The sequence below is a fragment of the Aethalodelphis obliquidens genome, unplaced genomic scaffold, assembly GCF_003676395.1.
Source record: "Aethalodelphis obliquidens isolate GAN/ISIS:26980383/991018 unplaced genomic scaffold, ASM367639v1 scaffold28, whole genome shotgun sequence".
NCBI lineage: Eukaryota > Metazoa > Chordata > Mammalia > Artiodactyla > Delphinidae > Aethalodelphis > Aethalodelphis obliquidens.
The window spans coordinates 19,124,660-19,149,090 of record NW_020837972.1 but is presented as its reverse complement, the minus strand read 5'-3'; the positions used below and the strand labels follow the sequence as shown (position 1 = coordinate 19,149,090).

Below are 24,431 nucleotides of genomic sequence, written 5' to 3'. Positions count from 1 at the left end.
GTTCTCCGTTTCTCCTTCTCAAGAAACATTTGCTTCAAAGGGAGATTTTTAAAAATGAAAATTGGAGGGAAGAAAAATTACTGGAAGGTAGAAGAACCTTTTGAATTCCTTTTCTAGACAAATTAAATTGGCCCACAAAGAACCCAAGATATTGAGGTTTTAACCACAAAAATGCCTGCTCTGACCCAGCACTCTCATGCATTCATCCAATAAACACTCGTTATACACCTACTATGCGCCAGGTACCCACAGACTGAGATGCAGCAGTGAACAGAAGACAAAGCCCCATCCTCTGGTACTGGAGGACAGACAGACGTGCACACACACACGCACACACTCACGAATAATCCTGTGATTTCAAGGAGGCAGCAGGCGACAAAGGAAAATAAAGCGGGGTGCAGAGAGAGTGGTGAAGGATTTTTCCACAGGACAGCACGGACAGCTTCTGAGCAGAGACCTCAATGAACCAGGGTGAACCCTTGGATCTGTAGAACATTCCATCCAGGGCCGAGACAGGCGATCATGCGGCACATCCCCTACCCATCCTTTACTATTCATTCCTCTCCAGTCAAGTAACACAGTGAGCGGTCGCTCCATGCCCAGCTCCATCATCTGAGAAGGACACTCGGGGTCTGGCCCCTTCACATGGTTTACACAGGGTAAGGCTGCCCTCTTTGCAAACACACGCCGAGCGCCCACTTGCAGTGAGTCCCACGGGAGAGGCACGGTCACGCCAACATGCCGGTGGCTTCTCCTGCTGACGGCCCGGCCTGCAGCCCTGGTCCCATGGCCCCCGGAGGTGGGGAGGGCAGCCCAGCAGCCAGACCCCCTGGCCTCATGGGTTTTAGAGCCAAACAAAGGAGACTGATGCTCAAATAATCACACAACCAAACAGGTAACTACCAATGATGCATCCTTTGAAGAATGAAAACGAGATGCTGACAGAGGGTCCAACAGGAGGGCCTGGCTCAGGGGCAACCAGGGGGCTTCCCTGAGTGAGGCCATCTGGGGACAGAGCTGGGGGCAGGCGGGGCGGAGGCCGGCTTCCCAACAAAGGCTCTGCCGGACCCCCTTAGGAGGACAGGGGCCGGGAGGGGAGTGCAGAGGCAGGAAGGAAGCGAGCGCGCAGGGCCGCCGACCCAGCTGCAGGTTCTCATCCCCACCCTGGAGGCAGCGGGGGTCAGCGAGCCTCCAAGCAGGGGACGGACACCATCGATGCCCCTGGGGTTTATGCCACGAGCGAAGTCGTGCGGCCAGGGGACGGAGAAGCCCTCTTCTTTGGTTTAAGAATAAGATCTGATGCCTGATCCTGGAAGGAGCAATTTAAACTCTGACCCCAGCACGGCAGCAAAAAGCACACAGAACCCCGGCCGGACCCAGACTGGGAACCGCCTCTGGACACATCCGTCATTGTCACCAGCCCCTCCCGGGGTGCGTGTGGATGGGCAGGGCCGAGAAAGCCCACCTAACTTCTCTGCCCACGGGAGACTCTGCATAACAAGCCCCTCAGCCTCTCTGCTGCCCTGTTTAAAGATGCAGAAACTCGAGGTCCAGGGAGGAGAAAGTCATCCAAACCCACAGGCCCAAAGGCAGCGCCAGGCACCGAGGGAAGGTCTCCTGACTCCAGGGAGTGGATGCTGCTAAACAAGGTCTCACCAGGAAGAACTAAGTGGAAGAAGCCGCACTGAGTGAGGAGGCCCAGGTGGGGATCCCAAGGAGCAGTGTGGCCTAGGGCCACCAGCCGGGCAGCAGGACACTCGGGCCCAGGCGCACGCTGCCGTATCGCAGCACCAAATAATTACAACTCATCGTCTGACAGACGTGCGATGAAGTGTCCTGCTATCAAATTTCATGCCTCACTAACTCTCAGGGAACTTCCTGGCAGTCGAGTGGTTAGGACTCTGCACTTTCACTGCCGAGGGCCCAAGTTCAATCCCTGGTCAGGGAACTGAGATCCCACAAGTGGCTCGGCCGAGAAAAAGTAACCGTCTCTTTATTATCTCCAGAGGCTGAGTATATCCACGTACTTTCAGTTAACGACCTTATGAACTGAAATTGTCTATACTGTTTAAATCAACACCCGTTTTTTTAATAAAGTTCTTTCCAAGTTTAAAAAAAAAAAATGATTAGTTTACTTTTCTCTTCTGGGCCTCAGTTTTTCATCTGGGAAACAAGCAGGCTGGTGGCGCCTGCCCTGGCGTCTGTGGGTCAGAGGAAATCAGTCTAGTGAGTCTCTCCACTGATAAAACTCCCTCTGCTGGGTTTTGAGGGTTAGGCATCAGTCTACAATCATGTCAGCACAGATGGCGAATATCACAGAATGGAAACCAGCCCTCAGGAATTCCTCAGGAAAGCATCGAGTTGGAGGTGGGCAGACCCAGAAAGTGCAGCAGCTTCTCCCGACCCTGGAAGGGGTCCTGGCTTTGTCATCAAGGACCTGATGAACTTTCTGGTTTGTGTTTAGTTTAAGGACCACATTTCATTAAAAAAAATAATAACTAATCCATTAAAAAATTATTATTAATAATAATGTAGACGTCTGTGAGCACTGGCTCAGGAGGACGTGCCCACATGGAGGCCGGGAGCCGGGGACCCTCACAGCCCAGCTCACTCTGGCTGGGCTGCACTCGCAACGATCGTCCCTCTTCGTCTGGTTTGTGTCGCACGTGTACACACGCGAAGCCGTGTGCGTGCAATCTGACCCGACGCCACCTCATTCCTTCCAAGCCACTCCCCTGCCCCCACTGTGACAGGCACCAGAAGTACCCACCGACGACCCGGTCTCCTCTCCTCACGCCCATCTTCCTCATCGCCGCGGCGTACAAAGCCACCTGTCGCCGCAGCTCTTCAAAACTCACCTTCACGATCTCCTCCCTGCCTTCCCCTGGGAAGAGAAAAAGGACAGGTCATCCTCGGACCATCCTAAAAAGAGAGGTTCTGAGTCACAGACACGGATGAAAACTCACACCTGTTCAAACACAGGTTAGAGATACGCGCCCAGGAGACGCTACACAGGTGCACGGGATGCAAACCAGATGCAGGTTTACCCGACGTTCCGGAAAAGAAAGGCTTGGGAAAGGGCATCCTTGAGACGCACGCCCAGAATCCTTTGATTGGGTTGTGATTTTTTTAATATAATTTTCCAAGGCCTGGGGGAGGAGACGGGGAAATCAGTGTTTAGTGGGTACAGAGCTTCAGTGAAGAAGTTCCAGGGATCTACTGCACAACAATGTGAACATGCTTAACACCACTGAGCTGTACGTTTAAAAGTGGTCAAGATGGTAAAGTTAGTGTTTTGTGTTTGTCACCCCAAAAAAAAAAAAAAGTGCCGAGCTATTGTTTGGGATCACATGCTGCAGGTTCTGAGTGCTTCAGAGCCTCTCTGAACACGTGGCCCCGTCACACTAAGAGAGGAAAATCCGAGTAGCTGTCGGGACTCACGTGCCACGTAAAGGGCCACTCCGTCATTTTCCCTGTGTCGCAGGAGGTTTTCTGCGTAGTTGAGGCGACTGCCTTTGAACCACTCGGGGACGTCCGCAATCCCTTTGGACGTGTCCACGACCTACAGAGGACGGCAGCAAACCAAGACACACACATGCGCGAGAGCAACATCAGATGCAGAGAAGGGATTCCGCGTCACAGGAGGCCAGCTAACTCGCCGGCCCAAGGCATCACTAGGTCGCTATACAGACTGAACGCTGACCTGGCCCAAAGGCTTGAAACTGAAAACAGAAATGAATGCGATATTGTGTACCTGACACTTGCTGAGAGTAGATCTCAAGCATTCTCACCACAAAAAAAAAAAAAGAAAAAGGTAACTGTGTGAGGTGACGGATGTGTCAGTTAACTTGATACTCATTCTGCAAGGCATATGTATATCAAATCATTCACGTGTACACTTGAAATAGATACAATTATATGTATCAGGACCTCCCTGGTGGTGCAGTGGTTAAGACTCCGTGCTCCCTATGCAGGGGCCCCGGGTTCAATCTCAGGGAACTGGATCCCACACGCATGCCGCAACTAAGAGTTCGCATGCTGCAACTAAGGAGCACACCTGCCATTACTAAGACCCAGCACAACCAAATAAAAAAAACAAATTAGATGTATCAATTATTCCTCACTAAAGTTAAAAAAAATTAATGCCAAGGGAGAACTCCGCCCCACTAGTTTAGTCTGTTAATTATTAAGCACCTACTTTATGAGCGATGCTGATGACAAAAGGACAGACAGACAGACACGGCAGCTACCACATGTTCCAGGGCTGACCAGAGCATGGAAACCAGGAGATCAAAGTGCACGGCCCACCGGACACCCCGCCACAGTGTTTAGGAAGTTGGATCCGTGCCTCCTCCATCAGGGCTGGAACCTTGGTTTCTCCTTCAGGTGAACCTTTCAGAATGGCTCACCCCATAATCAAACCAAACATACAACAGACTTCTTATTCCCTGGATATTTATTGAGGGAATAAATAAAAATCTCTAAAATCCAGGTAAATAACAAAACTACTGATAGTTTAAAAAACAATTACAGGGGGCTTCTCTGGTGGTGCAGTGGTTGAGAATCCGCCTGCCAATGCAGAGGACACGGGTTCGAGCCCTGGTCCGGGAAGATCCCACATGCCGCAGAGCAACTAAGCCTGTGCACCACAACTACTGAGCCTGAGCTCTAGAGCCCGTGAGCCACAACTACTGAGCTCGCGTGCCACAACTACTGAGCTCGCGTGCCACAACTACTGAAGCCCACATGCCTAGAGCCCGTGCTCTGCAACAAGAGAAGCCATGAGAAGCCTGCGCACCGCGACAAAGAGTAGTTCCCACTCGCTGCAACTAGAGAAAGCCCACGCGCAGCAATGAAGACCCAACGCAGCCAAAAATAAATAAATAAATAAATTTTAAAAAGGAAAAACCATTACAGTATGGGGACTTCCCTGGTGGTCCAGTGGTTGAGACTCCACACATCCACGGCGGGGGGCCCAGGGTCCATCCCTGGTTGGGGAACTAAGATCCCGCAGGCCGCACAGTGTGGCCAAAAAGAAATAAATAAAACAAATAAATTTCTAAAATGTGAACGTGTGGAACGTCCCTGAACTGTGCACTTTAAAACGGATAAAATGGTAAATTGTGTATTATGTGTATTTTACCGCAGTTCTAAAAAATTTTAATAAAATAAAAATACAGCGATGCCCTACTCTTTGGATCACTCAGATTCCCAGGACAAGGCCTGGGTCCACACACATCGGGGGGCCCGGAGCCTGCAGAGTCCCCATGAGGTCCGTGACCCCAACACAATTTCCTGCCGACTCTCTAGGGCAATGATTGTTTCCCGCTGATGTGGGGATTTTAAAGAAGATATGATTTAGTCTTCCTCAAAATTAACACTTCATTTTGGATCGGAGCCACGAAAAGATAATGTGTAAGCACAACCTCTTCTTACCTCATCATACGTGTGTGAGAAGACAATTCCACTGAATTTCCAGAACTCTGCCCAGAAGTCCGAATATGACTCAACTGACCAATGATATAAGTCATCATAATTTTCTGAAACAAAAAAGAAAGAAAGAAAAGGCACATGACTCCAACAAATCTTAGGAGGAAAGTCTTGGTTCAGTGATACAATGGATACACCTGAGGAGTTGTGTGTCTAAGGGGTTCGAAGGCACCTGACGAGGGAGGGTCTTGGGAGCGCAGGGCATCTTAGTTTGTGAAAGCAAACCCACCACCGCTCCTCCCCAAATGAACAAAAGTCACGAGGCGGTGATTTTATACCTTAACCACCATGCCTAAAAACCATGGACTCTGGACCCAGAAGGCCTGGGTTCAAATCCTGGCTTGGCCATGTATTAGCTGTGAGGCCTCAGGCAATCTATGTAAGTGCTTTTTATGTCACCTTGGTCCTCACAAATTGCAAAGAGCTCCAGCACCAAAAACTCCTCCGGGCTGACACGAGAGATGGCGCAGGGCCTCCCCTGAAGACCTGGAAAGCCCATCATCACCAAGGGCGCCACCACAGCATCCAGGAGGGCGGAGGATGTAACCAGCCTGCCGACCCGGGGAGCGAGCAGTCGCAGCAGCATCTCAGCACCGCGAGGACCCCCGCGGACGGCGGAGGAGTGGGTGGGCTTCGAGCGGAAACTTTCCCACCGTCCACGACTCAGACAAGGGATCGACACGATTCTCCAGTCGAGCAGGGGCTCCCGGGGCTTCTGCCCACACGTGTCCCCCGCCATCCCCCCCCAGCTCACAGGCTGCGATCTGGAAGCCTGGGGGACGGACCACCGGCGCGTTTAGTTCAGTCTGCGCGATGCTCAGGAACTGAATGGGCTGACGTTAAATCCGGTTTCCAAGTAAAGTGCAGGATTTCTGGCTTCTCCTGAGAAGGCAGGACGTCTGGCCGTGGAAGCCGGCCAACGAGTGTCACCTCCTGGTATTTACATCCCTGTGTCGTCCCCTCCCCCCGCTGAGCCCGGCCGGGTCACAAAGTCCTAAGGACACCGCAGCTTCCGCCTTGATCACCTGCTCTGCAGGAAGCCAGTGGCCATGTTGTGAGGACACTCAAGCAGTCCTAGGCGGCGTGAAACGGAGGCCTCCCGCCCACGACCGGCACTGACTCACTGCCACGTGAGCCGGCCCCTGGGAAGTGGGCCTCCAGCCCCAGCCCACAGATGGATGCAGCCACGGGAGCCCCAGAGCCAGAACCACCAGCTAAGCCACTCCCAGAAGCCTGGCCCGCGGAAACTGAGAAATACTAAACATTTACCGTCGTTTTACGTCACTAAGTCTTGGGGTGGTTTGCAACGCAGCAATAGATAGCTGGTGCCCTGTCACTGCACACGGTGACAGTCAGCTGAAGCAGCTACCAGCTGCCCCACCTGGCCCTTCACACCCACGCGAGAGGCAACCTAACCCGGCGGTGATGAGCACTCCGCCCAGCTCCACGGCTCACAGCTGCGAGGCCTCAACCAACACTCTGAGCTTCCACCTTCTCAGCTGGGAAACGAGATCAGAGCTGCAGCTACTTGGCCAGGTTACTGAGGATTAAGTGAGTTAATCCGCGTGAAGTTCCCGCATGGGGCCTGGTGTGCAGGAAGCGCTCACTAAACATTAGCTGTTATTAACACCCCTGTCACCTGCCTGGTCCCCGCAGGCATCCGAGTTTGTAAGTCTCGCTGGCCACTTCACCTGCTCCTTCCTCTCCATCTGTGAGAATTCTGACCAGCCTACACCTTCAAGTCTCAGCTCAAGATCCTGCCAGCCCTCTTCAACAGCATCCTGATAGACCCGGAGCTCAGAAGGCAGACAGCACGCACCCCTACACCCGCTGCTCAGCGCTGCTACCTTTGCACGAGCCTTCTCCCCACAAGTACACCTGAGCTGCTGGAGAACAGAGACCAAGCCTTCTGTTTGTTGGCCAGCTCTGTCCCAGATGCTGGCATGCAGAGGCGAGTTGCAGTTTGTGGTATAAAGACACTTGAGGACTTCCCTGGCGGTCCAGTGGTTAAGACCCCACGCTTCCACTGCAGGGGGCACAGGCTCGATCCCCGGTCAGGGAACTAAGATCCCACATGCTGCTCACAAATAAATGAACAGGCAAGACAGGCTGAAAGTCCAAATTACATGCACTCGGAGAGCAGAGGAGAGGAGAAAACGGTCAGAGAGAATAATCAGACAGAAGGCAGCATTTGAGTTGGCTCTTAAAGCAAAGACCAAAACGTCCGGGGCCGGGGCCAGGCCCGCGGAAAGGAGCGAAGCAGCGGGGTTAACCACCAGTCGTGGGAGAGGAGGAAAGAAAAACACCAAGGTCTAAGCCACCCCCAGACCACGAGAGGAGCCCCACTCAGCTCAGCTGATGCCGTCACGTGAGCACACAGACCCAGCAGCACGGGCCTTTGGGTTTTCAAAAGAAGCTGCAAATCTTACTTTTCCTATGCGGTCTTTCGGTGTGTGAGCCGCCCGAACTAAGTCTGCAGGCCCGACATGGCCCGCAGGCCACCAGTCCCAGCCTTGAAGGGCAGAGAGGAGCTGGGCAGGCAGACGGGGAGCTGTGTCTACTCAGCGAACCCCAGAGGCCAGGTGCGGGCGGGCGCTCCGCCCGATCATCTGTCACCCAGTGATACGGGTCCTCTCACTATGCCCATTTTACAGGTGAGGAAACCAAGGCTCGGGAGGTCGGGTGACTTCCTTCTGATCACACAGCGAGTAAGTGGTGGAGCCACTTCAAAATCCCGGCCGTCAGATTACAGCTCAGTCTCACGCACCTCACAGGACTGCCCTTCTGTGAAATCATTCTGTGAAGCAGCAGGGGGAACAGCTGGCAGAGGAAAGAGAGACGGAACCACGGCACGGTAACACAGAAGAATGCAGTTCCACTCCTGGCTCTTCTTAGGAATCAAGTCTGTCCCCCAGAGAATTCCCTGGTGGCCCAGTGGTTAGGACTCCGTGCTCTCACTGCCGAGGGCCTGGGTTCAATCCCTGGTCGGGGAACTAAGATGCCACAAGCCGGGCGGCGCGGCAAAAAAAAAAAAAAAAAGTCTATCCCCCAATCCAACACACATTACCAACTACTACCTGAAAGAAGGCCCCGGCGAGTAACAAGCCACACCTGTCTACAGGGGTTCACCGCCCAGGGGGCAGGAGGGCGGGAGAGGGGTGCAGCTGGGCTAGCCAAGGGAAGGGGCTCCGTGGAGGCTACGACACCCACCGTGCTGCGGAGGACTTGGAAGCCGCCAGGCGGCAGGGTTTGCAAATCCTCAGTCAACAAGGAGCCGCTGTGAGCCCTGGAGCCCAGGCGTGACAGAGTCGGGCCTGTGCATCAAGGCTGCTCAGGCAGAGCCCGCACGCAGGCGGTACTGAAGGCAGAGGGAGAAAAGCAGGAAGCAGGGAAACCAGCCAGCTCACGGCAGAGGAAACGAGGGCCCCAGGGGAGATGCTGACGCTGGGCTGGAAAGGGGACGAGGTAAGAAGTCAGACGGCCCACGCCTCCATTTCTGTGAGGCTCCCTGAGAACTGTGATGCCACCAACAGAAACACAGGGGTCCCTGCAGCCAGCGGAGGGGCCGAAGAGGAGAGAAAGGGCCATAATGAGTCGCAAACCCCTGAGGCGGGGAGGGTGAAGAAGGTATAGGTAGACCAGCCAGGTGGATGCGGGGGGAAAGCGTCTCATCCGGAAAAGGGCCTCCTCGCCCAGGTCCACACCCAGCCAGGTGGCTCCCGAGGCCAGGGTGGCAGCTGGAAGGGGGGCCCTTGACTAGGTCCGGTTCGGGGCTGGGAGTGTAAACACGTGAGGGGACGGAGTTCGGCCCCAATCCCAGAGGCAGACTGCTACCTGACCACCCTTCTCCCCAGTGCCCAGAATCCATGCTGGCCTCTAGCAGGGTCAGCCTGGGGAGGGGATGAGGGGGCAGCACGAGGTACTGTTGGCTGACAAGTGACTCCCCACCAACAGAAGGGAAGAGCTAAAAGCCAGAAAGGCCCTGGGTCGGGGAGGAAGCCCCCAAGGCTCGAGGGCAGGACCCCAGGGAGCACACCTCACAGGTAGGAACGCCTAGCAAGGGACCTCTCAGTCCACAGGGGTTCCAAGGCCAGATGGGGAACACTCTCAGGGAGATGGATGCTGCAGTGAAGAGGTGACAACCCGCACAGACAAGGGGGCAAAACCGCACAGTCAGAAGATGTCCCACCCCTGGGGAGGGGCCGCCCGTCCAGCGGCTCGTCCAACCCCCAGAGGAGGGAGACTGGAAATCAGGAGACCATTCCAACAACTAGAAAGGACCCTGACACCAACGCCCTGGAAAAGGCGGCGCCCGGGACCCCAGGAGGAGGGTCCCTCTGTCAGGTGGTCCCTCGGACCCCCAAGGGGGGGCGCCTGATTTCTGGAAGCTCCTGGCCCCGGGAGGTGGCCGGGGAGCCCCCAGGACGCGCGCCCCGCACTCACCCAGCGCCAGGCCGTAGGCAGCGCCCACGACCGCCCGGAAGCGGTCCATCTGCGTGTTCTTCTTGCTGTCAGGCTCCCACATCACCTGGCACTCCAGGATCTCCTCCCGCCCACCCCGCGGCTCCTTGGACATGGCTGCGACGGGGACGACCGGCGGAAAGGCCGGGCCTGCGCGGGGATGGGGACCGGGCCGCGAGACACCGGGCTGAGCGGAGCGGCCGACGTGGATCAACTTTTAAAGGAGATGCAGCCCTAACTGGACTCTCAGCAAGCCCCGCCCCCGAAGGTCCCGCCGTTCGGCTGTCCGGGCCCGCCCCGAATGTAACCCTCCGCGGGCGCCGCGCCTCGCAAAGGAGTGCTGCCGCCGCCGGGACTAGAGCCTGAGCCCGCCGACCCGGTGGGGCTGCGCAGGCGCGTTGGGCCCGGGCTCCCCGACCTCACCTGGAGAGCGAAGGGGTTAAAGCAGCGCCGGAGGGCAAGAGCCAGAGGCTGCAGGCTCGTTCATGTGTTCATTCATTCACGATTGATTTATTCTTCCTGCCCTTATTTACCGAGCGCCTGCTGGGTACCGGACACTGTGCGGGCTTTGCAGATACAACACAGAGCGAGGCGAAATTCCTGCCCTCTGTCAACAAGAGATAAGGGGTGGGGGACAGGTGTGGGGAGAAGCGGAGTCAATCAACAAATATTATACATTATATATGTGTCATACATAGTATAATATATACAATAAAAAACAGTATACCAAGGAGTATCATAACATACATAATAGAGTAATATGTAGATTATCACTCATAAAATAAAAGGTAATAACTGCTATGAAAAATCAGGGGAGGGTAGAAAACATGGGAGGAGTGTTTCTATTTAAAAAAGGTTGTCAGGGAAGGTCCCATTAAAAAGGGTACTTCTATCAATAACTTGAAGAAGGAGTGAGCTATTTAGTATCTGGGAGAAAATTTTCCAGGCAGAGGGAACAGCAGGTGCTAGGGTCCTGAGGCAGGAGAGTGTTGGACGTGGTTAGTGAACTAGCAGGGAGGCCAATGTCTTTCACTAGAGAGACCTAGAGTAGAGAACAAGGTCAATAAAGGAAGAGGTGGAAGCTCAGGTGCGTCCTGGAGACTGTTGAAGACTTTGGTTTTACCCTGGGTGACATGAGAACATTGGAAGGTGGTGAACAGAAGGACATGCTCTGACTATAGCTGTCATAGGAATCCCTCCAGCTGCTGTGTTGAGAATAGCCTTCAGGAAGTAAGGACATAAGCGGGGGGGCTGGTTACGGTGATGTTGCAAGAGATGATGGTGGCTGTGGAGAAGGAGAGAAAAATGGGATGGGATGTATTTTGAAGTTTTATTTACTGTAATCTTACTGCACGCTGGCACTGTGCTAGGGACCTTCCCATATTCCTCGTCGTTCTTTATTCTAACAGCAACCCAATCAGCTTCCCCCAATACAGTTTTTTGCAGTGTTGGAGTTTTAGGAAGCCACCCCCTACCTCCACCACTTAATCCTAAATAGTGTCCATCTCCCAGTAACGACAAAGAAACATAGATTCTAACTTAAGACAGGGTGCTTCCAGAATATCCCCCTCCCCTGACCTCCAAGTTCTGGACCAATTCTAGCTCCGTCTGCAAGTCGTCTCCTTTGTGACAGCATGAGTCCATCTCAACCCAGAAGAAGACTCATCTGCGAGGGATTCATGTATGTATGTTCATCCCTTTAACACTGGAATGCACATTCCACGGGAGCAAAATCCCTGTCTAACTGGTCACCACAAGGTCCCCAGAGCCCGATCCATAGTAGGTTTCTTTCTCTCCACCTGCCCTGCCCTAGGACCCTCCCAAACATGTGTGTGCAACTTCTTTCCAACATGGATTACAGCCCAGACGCTTATATGACGACCTTAGCATCACATATTATGGGGTGGTGTCCCCTCCTTTTTGACCCCCAAGGAGCTTTTCTGCGCATGTGCAATGTCTCCCTTGCCCCAAGGATCAGAGATGTATGACCTCTTGATCTTTTAACAGGATTTAGTCCCACTCCGTCCCTGCCACAAAAATGTCCAATGTCTGGTTATTTACCCTACTCCTGTTGCTGTTTCTTATATCGAAGTGCAGATCTCGAAATATAGACAGGAGTCCGGTCATAAATATGTAGTCCTAGAGTCCGTTTATCTCTTGCTTCAGGAAATGTAAACAGGGGGCTGGTAATGAATGTCTGGCCTGGAGCCCATCTTCTTCTCCCCCCAGGAAGTGTGAACAGGAGGCCAGTTGTAAACGTCTAGCCTGGAGCCCATCTACCTCCTGCCTCAGTGTGATCTCCTATGAAAGCGCCAAATAAGTACTTTTCTCATGATTTCGTTCAGAACTGAAAGCTTTCATGGATATGTTGAATTTGACATACACTTTGATGAAGGTCAAATACATATAAAAGAAATGAAAGGTGGGTGAATATTTTCTGTGGCATACAGAGGCATGAGCTGAGGCATGGGAAAATGCAAGGCTCATTGGGTTACAAAAAGCATGAGTAGGAGAATGGGATGAAATTTTATCAGTGGTTTTCACATAAAACCTGTTTTTTGATAAATTGGTAAATCTGGCCAGTTCTGCTGACCCAGTGAATTGCTTATTTGGCACATTGGCATTTGGTAAATTGGTTCTGGATGAATTGGACCACTTCTGGTATCACGTGACATAGACATTTGTTATTAGTTCAACTGTCATCCCCTCCCTTAGGCCCTCCCCAGCCAGCCAACAATTAGATACACCTTCCTTCCCCTTCCCCAAGCTACAAGTATTTCGCTCTGCTTCCTTCATAGTCTAAGTCTAAATCATTCTGCTTATTAATTGCTTTACTTTTTTTTCTATTCTGTCTTCTCCCACTGCCATGAAATTCCATGAAAGCAGGGTCCCTTCTCCTTGTGGTGGCACATGGCAGGCAGGAAATATGTGTCACATGAATGCAAATGTCCCCTACAGCTCACTGATCTCTACCACTTGATAAATGGAATATTTATAAATGGAATATTTCCTGCCATATCAATAAACAAAGGATGTCACAGTCACCAAAGAGTGCAACCCTCTAACGTGAGCCCGTGAGCCCTGAGGAAACTCAGGATGTGAAAATACAGGATACTGGCCCCAGAGAGCTGAAGTGCATCTCAAAGGAATGATTTCAGTGAGCCCAGACTCTTGCATCTTCCCATACATAGAAAAGCGCTAAATCCCTTAACTTGAGATGTCTGGTTTTCTTTAATTAACAAGAATCTTTTGACATTCCCGGCTACCCGCCCTTTGTTGCAAAACTCCTATATATCCTGGCTCCCCCCTCACCTCCTTGGAGCAGGTTCTCAGAGTTATCTGAAGCGCTGTCTCCCGGGCTGCAGTCCTCATTTTGCCCCAAATAAAACTTAACTCGCAACTCTTGATGTTGTTCATTTTTTTAAGGCAAACACCCAGAGGGCACAGGCCACTTTCTTGTGCTTTCTGTAGGACACTCAGCCACTCAAGATCACCCACAACTCGGTGATACACTATGTACTGGGTGTTAAGACAGCCCTAATCCTTCTGAGCCAAGTGCTTCTGGTGAAAGAGGTATTCCTGCAAGCAGAGGCCTCATTTAATCCTACAGATTTAAAACAGCCGTACACGTCCTCTAAGGCTTGCCATGGTTTCCTCTCTATACTCTCTCTTTTTTGTTGTTGTTGTTGTACGCGGGCCTGTCGCTGTTGTGGCCTCTGCCGTTGCGGAGCACAGGCTCCGGACGCGCAGGCCCAGCGGCCATGGCTCACGGGCCCAGCCTCTCCGCGGCACGTGGGGTCTTCCCGGACCGGGGCACGAACCCACGGCCCCTGCATCCGCAGGCGAACTCCCAGCCACTGCGCCACCAGGGAAGCCCTCTATATTGTTTTCAACGGGGCAAGACACGAGGACCAGATGAGGTGACTTGCCACCCTCTGGCTCGATTTGGCTTCTTATGTATTTGCAAAGTTCATTCTTCACGAGCCAGGCTCCCAGAAGGACTGTATTTCCTGAAAACTTGTCTCTAGTCAGGGGGCACAAATGGTGAAGGGGGGGATAGATGGTGTAATAAGATGCAGAGAAATCTTATTTACACATACACACACGCGCGCGCGCGCTTCCCCCACCATCTCATTGTAGGTGGTTACAATTCAAAATACTGCCCAGACTCTCCACCCTAATGGCCGTTTTTTTTCACCCACCGCGCTAATCACCATCTGAAACTAAGTCCTTGGTGTGCTTCCAGGGCAGCACGGTTGCCGGGACAAAGTAGCAGTTCAATAAATACTTATGGGGCGATGAAAGATACTGAGGGTTCAGAATTTGGCTGTCTGTATTATGTCTCTACTGGGCATTTCTTTTGGAAATTTCGGGCAATTGAAATCTTTTATTTTTATTAGCGTTCTTTTACTTATTGTGTGCATTTGTACTCGAGATTCTTTTGTTTTTGTTTTTTAAACTTTTAGAATGCCACGAAAGAGTCTGAATTTGCAGGAGGGGGTCCTTAGAAGGAGGGAAAGCGCCCTCTGGACAAAGCCGCCGGCCTCCGTCCCTTTCTCCTCCAGCTGGCACGACGGCACTCTCTACGGCCTCTCCCAAGATACCGGACCCCGCCCGGACCCTAACAGAAGCCTAACCCGGTGCAACCAGCCCAGCCAGGAGGCCGCGCCCGCGGCGGCGGCGGAGGGATCCGAGTCGCACGGTCGAACCACACTCAGATCGCACACTGATTGGCTGGCAGAGAACTGGCCTCGCATCAGCCCAGTACGTAGCACCGAGGAAGGCGGGCCAGAGCGCCACCAATCGCAACGCGTTGCGGTGCATCGAGGCCGCGCCTCTCAGCCAATCGAAAAGGGGATTCGGAAAAAGCCGTGCCCAATTGGCGCTGGGCCGCGGGGCGGGGTCCTACTTCGACCTCTGAGGCGGAGTGCTGTCACCTTGATAACTCAGTCCTGCAGCAACTGTTTGTCTCCCCCAATCCCAGAATATTCACCTTTCAGTCGAGCCCCGAGCTCGACTCCTGTGGGGCCAAAGGGGGGATTTGCGTCTGAAGTGTCTGAGACATGCTTAGTCCTTCATGTGGATGTTCAGATGTGTATAGTGGGCTCCTAGTATGCGCGAGACTCAATGCGCTGGGGGAATCAGAGGGAACCCGACAAAGTCCGGTGGGAAGAAAGTGAACAAATTCATCAGATCACTCAAGTTAGTGAGAGGTGCCCGAAAATAATAAAGTCACAGATTAGAGAGTGGCGGGGGGTGGAGGTGAGGAGGGGGCTACTTTTGATGTGGGCATGGTCTGAGTTAACCTTTGGGCTCTTGAGAATTACAGATGTGATCCGTGCCGGAGGCATTTGAAGCTTTCCCTGCCCCAATTGGTCCGACCACACTCATTCCCCCTCCTGAAGACAAAATGAGCTTGAGAAGCTAGCAGCTTGCCTCTTTAGGGCAGGACCAGGATATGTTTGTGTTTCGTACACGCACATACCGTAGGTTTCCAAGGTTGTGCTGCCTTGGGGTGAGGTCTGAGGAGCTGAGGGATCTTGCAAAGGTGACTGTGGTCGGATCCCATGACACGACTAAGCGATGCAGGCATTTCAAGGCAGGCCTGTGTCTTGTTGGAGACTTAGATCTTCACTTCCTTGCGGAATGTCCCACCGCCCCAAGGACAAAACCTTAGAAAAATGACTCTGCTTTTCCTTACAGGAATTCAATCTTTCAACATTTATGGAGCATTTCTTCTCTAAATAGTAATACACTACCTACCCAAACTCAGAGGCTGAGAAAGAGGACCAAGCCACTTACATTTTTTTGTGTATAGGATAAAAGAAGTGAAGAAATGCTGGAACTGGGTTATGAGTTAAATGTCTCTCTTTTTTTCTTTTTGCCACCCAGCTCGTGGGATCTCAGTTCGCTGACCAGCGATTGAACCCATGCGAGGGCAGTGAAAGCACTGAATCTTAACCACTAGACCACAAGGGAACTCCCAGAAATGCCTATTTTAAATGTTTATATTGAATAAAGTAATGCTTTCAATTAATGCTAATTATTTTAATACAATGTTGGAATATATACACAGTGCAATGCTTTGTGCTATTCGGGGGAAGTTTTTAGGATTTATTAAAGATTTTGATTATTATGTACTTACAACAGAGGGTGTGTTTAAAGTCGTGTGATGAAAATGGTATACTTGCAAAACAGTGAATCTGTGACTGTAGAAATAATCAGTCTTAGAGATAAGTTCACAGGCTAACTTGAGACTTTTGTGAGGGTGGTAGCTAGAGCCAAATAAAAATAAATATATACATGTGACTGAAAATACTAAAGTAGAAGGAGTAAAGTGACACTCCAGTCATATAACTCTAGAAATAAAAAGATAATTTAACCTGAGTTCAGAGCTTCTAGCTCTGGTAAGGCTCCATAATGATCTGTTTCCTTTTCTGTTATTTTCTCCAGTTCTGTGTCTTTTTTTTTTCATTTTTTGGCCATGCCGCGCCACTTGCAGGATCTCAGTTCTCCGACCAGGGATTGAACCCAGGCCCTTGGCAGTTAGAGCACCGAGTCCTATCCGCTGGACCACCGGGGAATTCCCAACCAGTTCTGTTCTTTGAAACATTTTCTAAACATACAGATATGTATAGAATATGTATGTATAGCTTATATTTGCATTCTCAGATTTTTAAAATCAGCACTTTTTAATGGTGGTATTATTTTCTGACCAGCCTTATAAACAGAGACTTGCAATCACTGAAATAAAACACTTCCAGAAGAATTTCGACACAGAAAAACAAATGTAAGAGAGGAGAGAATTCATTGTCATAATGCAGGGCAAAGTGTAGGCACTCAATACGTATTTATTCACAGATACATTTTTACCCATAATCTGATAGGGGCCTTTCTGACCTTTGTCTAGACCTGAACAGGTTTCATCATTAATCCTTTCTTTAGATTCCTTTTCTTTCTCCAATTGGTTGACGCTTAAATGTTGATTTCATTCTCTTCTATGAGATAACTTTTTTTTAATAAATTTATTTATTTTATATATTTATTTTTGGCTGCATTGGGTCTTCGTTGCTGCACGGGCTTCCTCTAGTTGTGGCGAGGGGGGCTACTCTTTGTTGAGGTGCGTGGGCTTCTCATTGCGGTGGCTTCTCTTGTTGTGGAGTGTGGGCTCCAGGTGTGTGGGCTTCAGTAGTTGTGGCACACGGGCTCAGTAGTTGTGGCTCGTGGGCTCCAGAGCGCAGGCTCAGTAGTTGTGGCGCACGGGCTTAGTTGGTCCACAGCACACAGAACACACAAAATCTTAGTGCATATACACCACTGAAGAATAACCCCAAATCCCTGGGCCCTGAATGAAACTGGCCTGCCTTAAGGAGCCCTGGGATAAAATACTACCACTCTTCATTTCACTCTGGTTAATAATGCTAAGCCTCACTGTGTTGCAACTGGAATAGATGGGACAAATGACATGTTTGGGGGGAAAAAGAAAGCAAGCTTATCCATTAGACCAGGGGTCCCCAACCCCTGGGCCATGGACCGGTACTTGTCCTCGGCCTGTTAGGAACCGGGCCGCACAGCAGGAGGTGAGCGGAGAGCGAATGAAGCTTCACCTGCCGCTCCCCGTTGCTCCCCATGGCTCGCATTACCACCTAAGCCATCTCTCCACTCCCTTGCCTTTTGTGGAAAAACTGTCTTCGATGAAACCGGTCTCTTGTGACAAAAAGGTTGGGGACAGCTGCATTAGACTAATGATGTAAATGCACCTTTTTGTTCGATCACCACAGATTGGTTTCCAATTTTCTGCACCAAGGGAAAGATGGGTAAAATGAAATTAACAGCCTAGTTTCTAGAAGACTACCGGCAAAACTAAACACTCAATAACAATATATTGTGTTAGGTCATATAACAGTGTTACATTGTGTTATATAATAATGTTACATAGTTTTATATTTGCACTAAGTGCAACCACTTGCATAAAAATCACAGAAACACAATGGGCACATAAGGTAAATAAGTCAATTTAGGAAGTGCAGCCATTGATCAGAACAAAGTTACCAATATCCTTAATAAAGGAATAAAGGAATGGTTAAATAAATTGTGGTATATCCATAAAATGGGGTACTATCAGCCAAAGAACGGTACAGCAAACTGAGGGGTATGTACAAAAAAACAAACAAAAAACAGGGACCAGAAAAGTGTGTATAATATACTATTATTTGTTAAATAATGTATACGCATACCTACTACTGCAGGCATTTGTCACCCCCCAGCAGGAGTCATGAGAAACTGATGAAGGGGTCGCCTTGGGGAGGAGAATGTGGTGGTCGGGGGCAGGGCAGGAGCAAGACCTGGTGTTCACCCAACACCCTTTTGTTCTTCTGAACCGTGTACTATGTGATCGCTTAACTTTGCCAGCAGGTCTTGAACTTTCTGGTTTCAGGACTGCTATAGATGGAATGTCTGTGTTCCCCCAAATTCACATATTGCAACCCAACCCCCAATGTGATTGTATTTGGCAACGAAGCCTTTGGGAGGTGAATTGGTCATGCACGTGGAGCCTTCATTAATGGGATTAATGCCCTTATAAGAAAAACTAGCTCTCTTTTTCTGCCATATGAAGACACAGAAAGAGGACAGCTGTCTCTGAAGCAGGAAACGGGTCCTCACCAGACACCAAATCCGAGGCTGCCTTGATCGTGGACTTCGCAGCCTCCAGAACTGTGAGAAATAAATCTTGAAGCCACCGAACTGGTGGTATTTTCGTTATAGAAGCCCAAACAGATTAAGGTGAGGAACTTTATATATTCTTTGACTTACTGAAGACCCCAAAAGCTTTTGTTTCTGTGCCTATCAATTAGAATTCGAATCTGTCAATTAGAATTAACAATCAAGTTAGAAATAATTACCAAATTAGAAATAAAAACTGAGAAACAATATATATATATGTGTGTGTGTGTGTATATATATATATATATATATATATATATATATATATATATATATTCATTTAAAAATAATAAAAAGTTCATTACATGGTACCATAAATAACATATTTTTGGAAAAATAACTATACTTTTCAAAACAAAAAAAAATTAGTGGGAAGAGTGTCATCGTTTTCCGTTTTTACAAATCTCTAATATCTCCCTTAACGAAAACAGCTGAATCTTCATCTCAGATGCAGCGGTCTATCTATTATGATATCACACGTCTTGCAGCCTCTGGAAAACTCCACTGTACATTTGTGAGAAAATGAGAGTGAAAAATGCAAACAACTTACGACTAATAGCATTTTATGTAATTAGAACCCAGACCACACTCTGAGAACCGCAGGCCTAGGCCAATGAATGAATAAAGGAATAAAAGAGTGAACACTTCTTCCCCCTCCACCCCCCACCCAGCCACACCGCGCAGCTCGTGGGATCGACCCCAGGCCCCCTGCTTTGGGAGCATGGAGTTTTAACCACTGGACCACCAGGGAAGTCCCTTCTTTTTTGTTGATTTTTTTTGTTTTGAGTGAACATTTTTAGGCATCCAAGTCTTCCTCCATGTGAGAAAAAATATATATGTGTCTATATATACACATATATTATGTATCTATACATACACACACACACATATATATATATACACATGCTTGTGGGATAACATTCAAATGATTTTACATAATTCACACAGGGTGTTCTAAGCAATATAAGGAAAGGATTTAAAAACTAAGTCAAGGCAAGGGAAAAGCAACAAATAACATACAAGGGAATCCCCATAAGGTTAACAGCTGATCTTTCAGCTGCAGAAACTCTGCAAGCCAGAAGGGAGTGGCAGGACATATTTAAAGTGCTGAAAGGGAAAAACCTACAACCAACATTACTATACCCAACAAGGATCTCATTCAGATTCGATGGAGAAATTAAAACCTTTACAGATAAGCAAAAGTTAAGACAATTCAGCACCAGCAAACCAGCTTTACAACAAATGCTAAAGGAACTTCTCTAGGCAGGAAACACAAGAGAAGGAAAAGACCTACAAACACAAACCCAAAACAACTAAGAAAATAGTAATAGGAACATACATATCGATAATTACCTTAAATGTAAATGGATTAAATGCTCCAACCAAAAGACACAGACTGGCTGAACGGATACAAAAACAAGAACTGTGCATATGCTGTCTACAAGAGACCCACTTCAGACCTAGGGACACAAACAGACTGAAAGTGAGGGGATGGAAAAAGATATTCCATGCAAATGGAAATCAAAAGAAAGCTGGAGTAGCAATTCTCATATCAGACAAAACAGACTTTAAAATAAAGACTATCACAACAGACAAAGAAGGACACTACATAATGATCAAGGGATCAATCCAAGAAGATATAAAAGTTGTAAATATTTACGCACCCAACATAGGAGCACCTCAATACATAAGGCAAATACTAACAGCCATGAAAGGGGAAATCGACAGTAACACAATCATAGCAGGGGACTTTAACACCCCACTTTCACCAATGGACACATCATCCAAAATGAAAATAAATAAGGAAACACAAGCTTTAAATGATACATTAAACAAGATGGACTTAATTGATATTTATAGGACACTCCATCCAAAAACAACAGAATACACTTTCTTCTCAAGTGTTCATGGAACATTCTCCAGGATACGTCATATCTTGGGTCACAAATCAAGCCTTGGTAAATTTAAGAAAATTGAAATCGTATCAAGTATCTTTTCTGACCACAACGCTATGAGACTACATATCAATTACAGGGAAAAAAACTGTAGAAAATACAAACACATGGAGGCTAAACAATATGCTACTAAATGACCAACAAATCCAAGAGGAAATCAAAAAGCACCAGAGACAAATGACAATGAAAACAGGACGACCCAGAACCTACGGGATGCAGCAAAAGCAGCTCTAAGAGGGAAGTTTATGGAGGGAGAATGACCAAACGCATGCATTTATACGTTCTCCAACTGTCAGGAGAAAAGCTTGTTATACGTAAACTTTGATGATACAGAGGACACACTCTATGCCTCCGCACACTCCATCCAGTGGAAAACTGGACGTGGAGTCTGCAGTGCTGAGTTTCGGTCCTGGCTCCCCACACTTCTTTTCTTTTTTTAAATTTTACTGGAGCATAGTTGATTTACAATGTTGTGTTAATTTCAGGTGTACAGCACAGTGAATCAGATATATATATATATATATATATCTCCACTGTATCGTCAACATGAATCAGTTATACATATATCCACTCTTTTTTAGATTCTTTTTCCATATAGGTTATTACAGAATATTGAGTAGAGTTCCCTGTGCTCTACAGTAGGTCCTGGTTGGTTATCTGTCTTATGTCTAGTCGTGTGTGTATGTTCATCCCAAGCTCCTAATTTATCTGACCTCTCCACCACGTTTCCCTTTTGGTAACCATAAGTTAGTTTTCGAAATCTGTGAGTCTGTTTCTGCTTTGTAAATAAGTTTATTTATAGCACTTTGTTAAAAAAATTAGATTCCACGTGAGTGATAGCATATGAGATTTGTCTTTCTCTGTCTGACTTAACTTCACCTAGTATGACAATCTCTAGGTCCATCCATGTTGCTGCAAATGGCATTATTTCGTTCTTTTTTTATGGCTGAGTAAGATTCTCCCCACACTTCTTATTAGCTGTGCCATTTTGTCCAAGGAGCTTAACCTCTCTGAGCTACATACGAAACAAGAATTTGTTGTAAGTCTTAAATTTTCTCAGAAAGTGGTAAACTGTAAAACAACAAAAACTATCTATCATTATGCCCAGCCGCCACTCTTCAGCACAGAGAAGATGGTTGTTATTTGAGGTTTTCTGGTTGTCATCTTTTATAGTCATTGTTTTGGTGACTAATGAATATCTTTACTGATACAAGTTTGGAAAAAAAACCCTCGAAAGCCACAACTTCACCAGGAGAGAGACCATAAAGGGTATAATGACTTCTGCCATTTGATGTTGGGCAGTATTCCTCAACGTCTCTGAGCCTGGGTTTTCTCGTTTGTATTACAGAGATAATCCCTTCTTGGCAAAGAGGGTGGGTAGCTTCAACAAGCCAGGGCGGGTAGAGCAGAGCTGACACACAAGGCTCTGTGTATGAGAATTACTGCTGTGACTTACAGGGACCATGTAATCACCAACCCTCTCCTCCTGTTACCTTTCTTTTCTTTTCTTTTCTTTTTGGCCACGTGTGAGGCTGTGAGGCTTGCAGAATCTTAGTTCCCTGACCAGGGATGGAACCCACGCCCTCGGCAGTTGAGGGTGTGGAGTCCTAACCACTGCACCACCGGGGCAGTCCCTCCTGTTACCTTTCACGTCAACCTCTGGGACCCTTGGTCTTAAAACTCATCTAAGAGAAAACCATTGAACACTCTGACCACCAAATGCGTGGAGTTTTCCCTCACATTAAGTATTCCTGACACCAACTACCAGAAGTTAGTGCAGACCCCACCGGTTAAAGGGTCAGTCCCACAAGACTGTCCCCCCCAACTTCAGATGCAGATCAAAAGTAGGTGGGTCCCCAGGTTGCCCACACTTCTGCCCAGCCTGGCTACGAATCAGAGTTTCCATGACACCCTCCTCAGGTTCAATAATTCGCTAGAACGGCTCAGAGTACTCGGGGAAACAGTTTTATTTACTATCACTAGTTTATTACGGAGGATGTGACAAAGGATAAAGATGAACAGCCAGCGGTAGATAGGGCGAGGTCTGGAAGGGTCCCAAGTATAGGAGCTCTTGTCCAAGTGGAGATGGGGGTGCGCCATCCTCCCAGTACAAGGATGCCTTCCCCAACCTGGAAGCTAGGGGCTGGGGAGCTGAAAATTCCAATCCCCTAATTGCACTGTTGGTTCTTGTGGCAGCCAGCCCCCATCCTGGGGCCTGCCGAGAGCCACGTCATTAGCATAAACTCCAGTAAGGTTGAAAGGGCGTGTTACGAATAGCAAAAGACGCCCCTTTCGCCCCCATCACTCAGGAAATTCCAAGGATTTTAGGAGCTCTGTGTCAGGAACCAGGAATGAAGACCAAATATATATTTCTTATTATATCATAAAATCACATCATCGCTCCCTAGGACTACCCCCCGCATTTCTCTAATTCCAGCTCGATAACTGGAAATCCTCCAGCCTCATCTTTATCTGATGCTCTGGCCATTCCACAATGGTGTGCAGGACAGAGGACCACTGTCAAGCTGGAATTGATTAACCTGAGGGTTATCAGGGTAGATTATCCTAGGATGAGACAATTTCTAGGCCCAGACTCAAGTATACTTTGTATTGTGCAGATGCATTACTGTCCTGAGTTACAAGATTCATTTGTTTCCCAACAAATATGCATTGAGCCCCTGCGGGGCATAAAGATCCCTGAAGTCATACTTCTTCCCTCCCCAGGGGCCACATAAGCCCGCAGAGCCAGGCATTCCCACCACTATGCTTCAGGGTAATGAGCACCTGGGTGATTGAAGTTGGCCCTGTTCCAGCGCTGTTTATATAATTCAGTGAGGTCTGGGGAAAATACAATGAAAGCCACAAATGCAAACCACATGTGTAATTTAAAATTTCCTAGTAGGGACTTCCCTGGCGGTCCAGTGGCTAAGACTCCGCACTTCCACTGCAGCGGGTGCCGGTTCTATCCCTGGTCTGGGAACTAAGATCCCACATGCTGTGCGGCAGGGCCAAAAAAAAATAAGTAAATAAAATAAAATTTCCTAGTAGCCACATTTTATTATTATTTTTTAAAAAATTTTATTGGTGTATCGCTGATGCACACTGCTGTGTTAGTTTCAGGCGCACAGCAAAGTGAACCAGCCATGCACATACTCATATCCGTCCTTTTTCAGATTCTTTTCCCATATAGGTTATTACAGAATATTGAGTAGAGTGCCCTGTGCTATATGGTAGGTCCTTATTAGTTATCTATTTTATTTTTTGGCCACTGCCGCAAGGCATGTGGGATCTCAGTTCCCCCACCAGGGGTTGAACCCTGGCCACAGCAGTGAGAGAAAGCACCAAATCCTAACCACTCCCTACCTATTTTATATACAGTAGTGTGTATATGTTATTCCCGATCTACTAATTTATCACTTCCCACCCCCGTTTCCCCTTTGGTAACCATAAGTTTGATTTCAAGATCTGTGAGTCTGTTTCTGTTTTGTAAATAAGTTCATCTGTATAATTTTTTACTAGATTCCACATATAAGTGATACGAATCATATTTGTCTCTGACTTACTTCACTTAGTATGAGCATCTCTAGGTCCATCCATGTAGCTGCAAATGGCATTATTTCATTCCTTTTTATGGCTGAGCTATATTCTATTGTATATATGTACCACATCTTCTTTATCCATTCATCTGTCGATGGACAGTTAGGTTGTTTCCGTGTCTTGACTATCCCAAGTAGTGCTGCTAAGAACACTGGGGTGCGCGGATATGTCTTTTTTAATGTACTCTTGCAAAATGATTAATCA

The 24,431-nt window shown here is 48.5% G+C and overlaps 1 protein-coding gene across 13 annotated transcripts in view; it reads right to left on the bottom strand.

Moving 5' to 3' along the window:
• The window catches only part of AACS (acetoacetyl-CoA synthetase), a 44,478-nt gene extending 34,285 nt beyond the window's left edge, over positions 1–10,193 (bottom strand). For 4 of the 13 annotated variants that reach the window (XR_003436775.1, XM_027125115.1, XM_027125116.1 and 1 more), the window contains exons 1-4: positions 9,934–10,191; positions 5,437–5,540; positions 3,442–3,562; positions 2,771–2,884 (exon numbers count right to left, since the gene is read on the bottom strand). Coding sequence is in view for 9 of the 13 variants with exons in the window: in XM_027125115.1 (XP_026980916.1) it covers positions 2,771–2,884; positions 3,442–3,562; positions 5,437–5,540; positions 9,934–10,066 (472 nt within the window). In the remaining 4 variants the exon portion in view is untranslated. Of the gene's footprint in view, positions 1–2,770; positions 2,885–3,441; positions 3,563–5,436; positions 5,541–9,933 lie in introns of all 13 variants that reach the window. The other 9 variants (XR_003436774.1, XM_027125118.1, XM_027125122.1 and 6 more) reach the window with 6 other exon arrangements.
• Between the last annotated feature and the right edge of the window lie 14,238 nt (positions 10,194–24,431).